Source organism: Oncorhynchus mykiss, chromosome 1, assembly GCF_013265735.2.
Source record: "Oncorhynchus mykiss isolate Arlee chromosome 1, USDA_OmykA_1.1, whole genome shotgun sequence".
Classification (NCBI taxonomy): Eukaryota; Metazoa; Chordata; class Actinopteri; order Salmoniformes; family Salmonidae; genus Oncorhynchus; species Oncorhynchus mykiss.
The window spans coordinates 87,618,285-87,628,284 of record NC_048565.1 but is presented as its reverse complement, the minus strand read 5'-3'; the positions used below and the strand labels follow the sequence as shown (position 1 = coordinate 87,628,284).

Genomic DNA, 10,000 nt, shown 5'->3' with positions numbered 1-10,000 from the left:
TTATTTTTAGTGTTATTATTATTTGTATTGTTATTATTATTTGTATTATTTGTATTGTTATTATTATTTGTATTATTTGTATTGTTATTATTATTTGTATTATTTGTATTGTTATTATTATTTGTATTATTTGTATTGTTATTATTATTTGTATTACTTGTATTGTTATTATTATTTGTATTATTTGTATTGTTATTATTTTTTGTATTATTTGTATTGTTATTATTATTTGTATTACTTGTATTGTTATTATTATTTGTATTATTTGTAGTGTTACTATTATTTGTATTATTTGTAGTGTTATTATTATTTGTATTATTTGTAGTGTTATTATTATTTGTATTATTTGTAGTGTTATTATTATTTGTATTATTTGTAGTGTTACTATTATTTGTATTATTTGTAGTGTTATTATTATTTGTATTATTTGTAGTGTTATTATTATTTGTAGTGTTATTATTATTTGTAGTGTTATTATTATTTGTAGTGTTATTATTATTTGTATTATTTGTAGTGTTATTATTATTTGTATTATTTGTAGTGTTATTATTATTTGTAGTGTTAGTATTATTTGTAGTGTTATGATTATTTTTAGTGTTATTATTATTTGTATTATTTGTAGTGTTATTATTATTTGTATTATTTGTATTGTTATTATTATTTGTATTATTTGTAGTGTTACTATTATTTGTATTATTTGTATTGTTATTATTATTTGTATTATTTGTAGTGTTATTATTATTTGTAGTGTTATTATTATTTGTAGTGTTATGATTATTTTTAGTGTTATTATTATTTTTAGTGTTATTATTATTATTATTATTATAATTTTTAGTATTATTATTATTGCAGCGTCTGCCTGCCAGCTGGAAATGTTTGCCAGTGGGGGTGTGTCTGTGTTGAGTCTACCTGCCCCTCCCCTGTGAAGCATAGGTTACTGTAGCCTACTGACAACATTACAAGTGTAATTCAGAAATTAAGGAGAGATGTTTAATTAAATAATAAATTATTTACTTTTTCAATGCTAGTTAAGGATACTATAGTTATCACGTTTCACATTGGATTTTTTAACTACTGGTAAGAGTTTGATTTTAATTCTAGTGCTGCTCTGCACACACAAGCTAGTTAGCTGGTTAGCTGGTTAGCTCGTTAGCTCGTTAGCTCATTAGCTAGTTAGCTATTAGCTAGCTAACATTTGCTCTGGTCCAATGTTAAACCAACTCGGATGTTCAAAGATATTCAAAGTTCCTCCATAGAAGCTGCTCCTCCTCTGTGTGTCTAATTCAGATAAGGATGTCATAACAAGATGCCCAGCGCTTCAAGGCAAGCTTCCTCCAAACTCTCTCGCTCTCCCTCACCCTCAAAATGTCAGTTACATCTTGCGCCCTACACTGTGACTGGCAGCACAGTGTGTGTTTGTCTTTCATTACGATTAAACCATGCTGTTATGGCAAAATACAATTTGCTATTAATGTTAAAAAAAAACACATATTTCAGATGTTTAAAAAGGAACAGAAAGGAACAATTAAAACCCATCGTTTGTTGGGGTTCAGAACCGGTTCAGAACTTTATTTTGCTGGTTGAAACAGTGGAACAGAACCCCAAAAATAATAAATCTGTTTAGGACAAAACTATTGGAAAAAAATGTTGGTTCCAACCCCCTGGTTTGATACCATTCCATTAATTACAAGAAGCCTGTCCTCCTATATCTCCTCCCACCAGCCTCCTCTATAATTGCATAAGTGTAGACTAGATTGTAAGTAGATTGTAATCCATGAACATGCTGTAGTTGTAAAATGGTTTCTTTGTGTTGGATTAAACTGTTTAAAATAGAACCGGTGTGAAAAAGATTGATAATGGGAACTGCTTCCTTACAGTCTTCTACAACAGAAACAATGCCACTCTTTACAGGGTGATAATGGTCAAACAAAAGATTGCATTTGCATTAATCGCCGTGGTAGCGAACAGTCTCCATGGAGATAAAAACAGGTGGGTTAATCAACACCATCAATTAATATTAAGATATTAATCATACATTAGGACCTAGACAAAATAACACTCTCTTATTATCTCTCTCGCTCTTTATCTCTCTCTTATTCTCTCTCTCTATTCTCTCTCTCTCTCAATTCTCGCTCTCTCGCTATCTCTCTCTCTCTATCCTCTTTCTCTTTATTGTCTCGCTCTCTCTATTCTCTCTCTCTCTCTCTCTCTCTCTCGCTCTCTCTTTATCTCACTCTCTTATTCTCTCTCTCTCTTTATCTCTCTCTCAATTCTCGCTCTCTCTTTATCTCTCTCTCTATCCTCTTTCTCTTTATCTCGCTCTCTCTATTCTCTCTCTCTCTCTCTCTCTCTATCTCTCTCTCTATCCTCTCTCTCTTTTCATTTCTCTCTCTATATATATTCTCTCTCTAACAGCTTCCTCTTAAAGCTACAGTCTGTGATTTGGGAAGCTGTTCAATGGTCATTTCAATTCTTGATGTTTACCCATTGGTTGTTGAAGAATAGACAACAACCTACAGTATACATATCTCCTGAGTTTAGCACAACTGTCAATCTTTATCGTAACCCAAAATAGAAGCTTTTTATTACTCCGTTGTTGAATTCATTGTTGAATTGCAAATTATCTTTCCAGGCTCTGTCTATTTTCAGAGCTGAAGCTGGGTTGCCTACACTCTGCTTTATGTAAGTCTTATCGGTTCCTCCTACAGGAACAGAAAGGCACGTCACTCTTCCTCAGCGAAGAGGAAGATCATTATCTTCACTCCACGCTTCCAGTTAATTGACTCTTGCAGTCTCACTTATGGTGGTTATGGGGTTATCGTTACCTGGGCAACGCTGGTCACTGCACTTGCGGACTTCATCCCCTGTGCCCTCGCACTGTTGCCCGGTGACCGCTGCCCCCTGGCACACCCGCGCCCGCCTCTGCCAACCCCCGTCACATGATTTGGAGCAGCCACTCCAAGGCCCCCAGGGATTCCACTGGCCATTGGCTGAGGAGGAGAGACAGATCAGTTAAACAATTGGCTGAGGAGGAGACAGATCAGTTAAACCACTGGCCATTGGCTGAGGAGGAGAGACAGATCAGTTAAACCACTGGCCATTGGCTGAGGAGGAGACAGATCAGTTAAACCACTGGCCATTGGCTGAGGAGGAGAGACAGATCAGTTAAACCACTGGCCATTGGCTGAGGAGGAGACAGATCAGTTAAACCACTGGCCATTGGCTGAGGAGGAGAGACAGATCAGTAAAACCATTGGCTGAGGAGGAGACATTGGCTGAGGAGGAGACAGATCAGTTAAACCACTGGCCATTGGCTGAGGAGGAGAGAACAGATCAGTTAAACCACTGGCCATTGGCTGAGGAGGAGAGACAGATCAGTTAAACTCCTGGCCGTTGGCTGAGGAGGAAAGACACACCACTGTTAAACAACTGGCCACTGGCTGAGGAGTTAGACCCCTGGCCAATGGCTGAGAAGTTAGACCCATGGCCAATGCGTGAGAAGTTATACCCCTGGCCATTGGCTGATGAGTTAGACCCCTGGCCATTGGCTGAGGAGTTAGACCCCAGCCATTGGCTGAGGAGGTAGACCCTTGGCCATTGGCTGAGGAGTTAGACCCTTGGCCATTGGCTGAGGAGTTAGACCCCTGGCCATTGTCTGAGGAGTTAGACCCCTGGCCATTGTCTGAGGAGTTAGACCCTTGGCCATTGGCTGAGGAGTTAGACCCCTGGCCATTGGCTGTGGAAGAGACACATCATTGTTAAAAAGGGTCTCTTTCTCAAATGCCTAAATATCTGTCCTCTCCTTGTGTCCTCTCCTTGTGTCTTATCCGATTGTCCTCTCCTTATGTTATGTCCTCGTGTCATATTCTTGTTTCCTCCCCTTGTTCCCTCTCCTTATTTCCTCTCCTTGTGTCCTCTGCTGATTGTTAAAAAAACTTGACAGGTAAAACATTATGGTGGCAGCTCATCATTAGGCTGGCTTTGTTCTGGTCAGTTCATTCAGAGCAGAGTGATGAAGGAGTGGAAATTAGTACAGTAGATGATGGATTTTAAAACAAGTAGCAAGAGAGCCTCTGGACTCCATCTTTTCTCCCCAACATCCAATCGGTTGTTAGTAAAGCATGACCAATAAGGAATCTCTATTTTATTACCATCAGCCAGTCGTTCTTTCAATTTCTATAACGGCACTGGGGCCCCTGGGGATACCTGGGAAGACTCATGAGACAATAGTCCTACTGGTACAATGCACATCAGGGGGTACTTCAGGGATACCTGGGAAGACTCATGAGACAATAGTCCTACTGGTACAATGCACATCAGGGGGTACTTCAGGGATACCTGGGAAGACTCACGAGACAATAGTCCTACTGGTAAAATGCACATCTGGGGGTACTTCAGGGATACCTGGGAAGACTCATGAGACAATAGTCCTACTGGTAAAATGCACATCAGGGGGTACTTCAGGGGTACTCTGAGAAGACTCATGAGACAATAGCCCTACTGGTAAAATGCACATCAGGGGGTACTTCAGTGGTACTCTGAGAAGACTCATGAGACAATAGTCCTACTGGTAAAATACACATGGGGGGGTACTTCAGGGGTACTCTGAGAAGACTCATGAGACAATAGTCCTACTGGTAAAATGCACATCAGGGTGTACTTCAGGGATACTCTGAGAAGAATCATGAGACAATAGTCCTACTGGTAAAATGCACATCAGGGGGTACTTCAGGGGTACTCTGAGAAGACTCATGAGACAATTGCCCTACTGGTAAAATGCACATCAGGGGGTACTTCAGGGGTACTCTGAGAAGACTCATGAGACAATAGCCCTACTGGTAAAATGCACATCAGGGGGTACTTCAGGGGTACTCTGAGAAGACTCATGAGACAATAGTCCTACTGGTAAAATGCACATCAGGGGGTACTTCAGGGGTACTCTGAGAAGACTCATGAGACAATAGTCCTACTGGTAAAATGCACATCAGGGAGTACTTCAGGGGTACTCTGGGAAGCGCAAAATGTTGTGAATCACAGCTCTAAGATGCCACACGACCTTGACCATTCTATGTGCCACGTCCCCCATGCAGCTCTACTATGATGTGTAGCTAGAAGATGTGAATTCATTCTTACACAGACACAGTAGGTGGGATTATAGATACTGGGACACCTGGGGGCGTGTCCCAAAGGCCGCCCTATTCCCTATATAGTGCACTACTTTTGACTAGGGACTCAGGGAATAGGGTGCCATTTGGCACAAAGCCCTGGACATGTTTTATAGTACCCAGAGATATAGTAAAAGAAAAAAAGAAGAAGAAGTTTTTGGCAGAATTTTATCCAGATTTAATGAATAAAATGACTCTGATAATACTTGTAATAATGAGGAATATGTCTCCTTTTATGGTTGGGGAGGCTGCTCTGTGACTGCGGTGATTACTTTCCTCACTTTGCCAATATTAAAAGGCCTTTTATGATAAAGTTTCCCAAAGCAGTGGCATGTTTTATGTCTTTTTAATGAACACAGTAAAATCGAGCATTAGGCAAAAACAGATGGTCCCCCTGAGCCAAACAGTTAATCACATGACCTTCTCTGAAAGGTAGAACAACCCTGGGAAGGGGTCACACTCCTTTATTCCATCCCTCCTCCCTCCACCCCACCTGTATTTACCCCTTCTCCATACACACAGGTCCAAGGACTAACCTCAGCGGAGGTCTGAAATGGACAGACATGATCCCGACCACGTTCATAACACAACAAGTCAGTAGTGCAACGTTGACCTATGTTACACCAGCGTGTGGTGGGAGAGCATCTCTGTCTCCCAGTTCTCTGTGACATTATTCATGTTTTAGTGAGCATCCCTGTCTCCCAGTTCTCTGTTACATTATTCATGTATTAGTGAGCATCGCTGTCTCCCAGTCCTCTGTGACATTATTCATGTATTAGTGAGCATCGCTGTCTCCCAGTCCTCTGTGACATTAGTAATGTATTAGTGAGCATCGCTGTCTCCCAGTCCTCTGTGACATTATTCATGTATTAGTGAGCATCGCTGTCTCCCAGTTCTCTGTTACATTATTCATGTATTAGTGAGCATCGCTGTCTCCCAGTCCTCTGTTACATTATTCATGTATTAGTGAGCATCGCTGTCTCCCAGTTCTCTGTGACATTATTCATGTTTTAGTGAGCATTCCTGTCTCCCAGTCCTCTGTTACATTATTCATGTATTAGTGAGCATCGCTGTCTCCCAGTTCTCTGTTACATTATTCATGTATTAGTGAGCATCGCTGTCTCCCAGTTCTCTGTTACATTATTCATGTATTAGTGAGCATCGCTGTCTCCCAGTCCTCTGTGACATTATTCATGTATTAGTGAGCATCGCTGTCTCCCAGTCCTCTGTGACATTATTCATGTATTAGTGAACATCGCTGTCTCCCAGTCCTCTGTTACATTATTCATGTATTAGTGAACATCGCTGTCTCCCAGTCCTCTGTGACATTATACATGTATTAGTGAGCATCGCTGTCTCCCAGTCCTCTGTTACATAATTAATGTATTAGTGATCATCGCTGTCTCCCAGTCCTCTGTTACATAATTCATGTATTAGTGATCATCGCTGTCTCCCAGTCCTCTGTTACATAATTCATGTATTAGTGATCATCGCTGTCTCCCAGTTCTCTGTTACATTATTCATGTATTAGTGTAAAAATCCCATGTGAAGATGAGAGTTCCAGGGTTCTGACTTTCTGATACATTCAGAGTGCTAGCAGTCCACTAACACTACGCTGACATCTAAGTGTTGGGAATACCTCAGAGACAAACAGCATAGCAAACACTGAACTAACTCAAATCAAATCAAATTGTATTTATCACATGCGCCGAATACAACAGGTGTAGACCTTACAGTGAAATGCTTACTTACGAGCCCTTAACCAGCAATGCAGTTTTAAGAAAATAGCAAAAAAAAAAAGTAAGAGATAAGAATAACAAATAATTAAAGAGCAACAGTAAATAACAGTAGCAGGGCTTTATACAGTTGGTACCGGTACAGAGGCAATGTGGAGGCTATATACACGGGGTACCGGTGCAGAGTCAATGTGGCGGCTATATACAGGGGGTACTGGTACAGAGACAATGTGGAGGCTATATACAGGGGGTACCGGTACAGAGTCAATGTGGCGGCTATATACAGGGGGTACCGGTACAGAGTCAATGTGGAGGCTATATACAGGACGCAGGCCTCCTAATTGTCCCTAGAATTTCTAAGCAAACAGCTGGAGCCAGGGCTTTCTCCTATAGAGCTAAATTTTTATGGATTGGTCTTCCTACCCATGTGAGAGACGTAGACTCGGTCTCAACCTTTAATTATTTATTGACGATTTCATCTCTTCAGTAGGTCCTATGATTGAGTGTAGTCTGTCCCAGGAGTGTGAAGGTGAACGGAAAGGCACTGGAGCAACAAACCGCCCTTGCTGTCTCTGCCTGGCCGGTTCCCCTCTTTCCACTGGGATTCTCTGCCTCTAACCCTATTACAGGGGCTGAGTCACTGGTTTACTGGTGCTCTTCCATGCCGTCCCTAGCAGGGGTGCGGCACTTGAGTGGCTTGAGTCACTGAAGTGCTCTACCTGTCTGGGTTGGCGCCCCCTCCTGGGTTATACCGTGGCGGAGATCTTTGTGAGCTATACTCTGCCTTGTCTCAGGATGGTAAGTTAGTGGTTGAAGATATCCCTCCAGTGGTGTGGGGGCTGTGCTTTGGCAAAGTATTTATGCTGCAGTAGTTTATGTGTCGGGGGGCTAGGGTCAGTCTGTTATATCTAGAGTATTTCTCCTCCTCTGGTGTCCTGTGTGAATTTAAGTATGCTCTCTCTAATTCTCTCTTTCTCTCTTTCTTTCTCTCTCTCGGAGGACATGAGCCCTAGGACTATGCCTCAGAACTACCTGGCATGATGACTCCTTGTTGTTCCCAGTGCACCTGGCTGTGCTGCTGCTCCAGTTTCAACTGTTCTGCCTGCGGCTATGGAACCCTGAAATGTTCACTGTGATTACTATTACTTGACAATGCTGGTCATTTATGAACATTTGAACATCTTGGCCATGTTCTGTTATAATCTCCACCCAGCACAGCCAGAAGAGGACTGGCCAACCCCCATAGCCTGGTTCCTCTCTAGGTTTCGTCCTAGGTTTTGGCCGTTCTATGGAGTTTTTCCTAGCCACCATGCTTTTAGACGTGCATTGCTTGCTGTTTGGGGTTTTAGGCTGGGTTTCTGTACATCACTTTGAGATATCAGCTGATGGAAGAAGGGCTTTATGAATACATTTGATGTATTTTCAGGTAGAGATACCTTGCGAATCTTCTATCTCTCCTCTCTCTCTCTGTGTCTTCCCCATATTAACCTAATGTAGCAGGCCTATAGAAACACACAGAACGGACAAGTAGGCACGCAATGGATTATGGTCATTGCAGTTAATTACCATATTTACCAACTCCCTACTACATCGCACAGTTGGGGCTTGATGTGATTTATCTCTAGAGAAACTACTTAATGTGCACATTGAGCTCACAGAAAAAGAAAACAAAATGAACTAAATGGAATTAAAATAATTGAACCGACATCAGTGAATTAGTTGTTTCAAAACCCCAAAATAACCTCCGTTTCAGTTCATCACTCAGCACTATCTATAAGAGACTTTGTTGAGATTCACAATCAATTTTAGATACTTTTGGATGATTTGAACATGATGTGCAAAACTGCTAATATTGGTCCCATGACTTGAATGGAAATTGTGACACAAATGCTAAAATATTAACTAAGTGAAACTAAACCATACTGTATCATGGATTGCTGTCATACCTTGTCCATAGACAGTTTACAGCGTAGGAAAACCAATGTGTAATTTTGTAATTTGGGTGAACTATTCCTTTAAGTTTATTTGGACAGGGACAATGTACAACACAAACACAAGTCTCACACCACTGAGAAATTATACATTTAGCTAACAGCTCATTTACATCTGTAGTCCCTGGGACGATGGTGATAGTGATGATGATGATGATGGTGATGATGATGGTGGTGGTGATTGTGGTGGTGATGATGATGGCGATGATAATGGTGGTGGTGATGATGATGATGATGGTGATGATGATGATGGTGATGATGATGGCATTAATAGCTAAGTGGCCCAGTCAGTGTGTTACCTGTGCAGTCTGGATTGTAACACTCTCTGCTCTCTGCCCAGTGGCCACGACACTCCGACCCACCGTGGGCGGCGGCTGAGCATTGTCTGGTCCTCTGCTGGGTCCCGTTGGCACAGGTCACTGAACAGTCACTCCACAGGCTCCACTCCTGCCACTGGCCGTCCACTGGGGCACACACACAGACACGTACCAACACACACACGCACACACAAACAGCCCAGACCCAAGAGGGAGAGAAAGGGAGAAAAATTGGACAGTCAGTCAGAAGAAGTGGAAGGAGACCATATTCAAATGGCTGTCTTCAGGTTGAGAGCCTGACAACTAGACACCCATATTATAATATCCTTCCACTGAAAACACAGTGGACTGTTCATGCATGAACATACCATTACCGCTTGTGGTTTGAGTGGCTTGAAATAGCTCAGGTCTAGTGGGTCATATTGCAAGAGAATGGCCATGTGTGGATGTGTCCCAAAACTGTACCCAAATAGTGCACTCCTTTTGACCAGAGTAGAAGTGCACTATATAGGGAATAGGGACAATTCATTACTTCTGCTTTTGGAGCTGCTAGTTCTCAGTTCTCTTCTCAGAGGTGAAAATGCCTTAAAACGGTGCAGAGGATAAACACAGAAAGTAATGAGTTTGCCACCTGCATTTGTCATTGCCTCTACAAGCCAACTTCCTTGGGGGAGGTTCTGCTGCATTTATGACCAACTACACCCTTCTTAAAACAGAGCAAGAGTTATATTTCTGCAAAACGACCTACAGTTGAATGAAGAGCTTGGCCTTTTCATAAAAGAAGAGAAGAA

General features: G+C 41.6%; 1 protein-coding gene across 5 annotated transcripts in view; it reads right to left on the bottom strand.

Annotated features, from left to right (window-relative positions):
- LOC118966047 (adhesion G protein-coupled receptor B3-like) overlaps nucleotides 1–10,000 on the bottom strand; it is a 168,534-nt gene that overhangs the window by 16,753 nt on the left and 141,781 nt on the right. For all 5 annotated transcript variants that reach the window (XM_036987999.1, XM_036987983.1, XM_036987989.1 and 2 more), the window contains 2 exons: nucleotides 9,192–9,356; nucleotides 2,826–2,990 (listed from right to left, as the gene is read on the bottom strand). In XM_036987999.1, coding sequence (XP_036843894.1) covers nucleotides 2,826–2,990; nucleotides 9,192–9,356 — 330 coding nt within the window. The remainder of the gene's footprint in view (nucleotides 1–2,825; nucleotides 2,991–9,191; nucleotides 9,357–10,000) is intronic.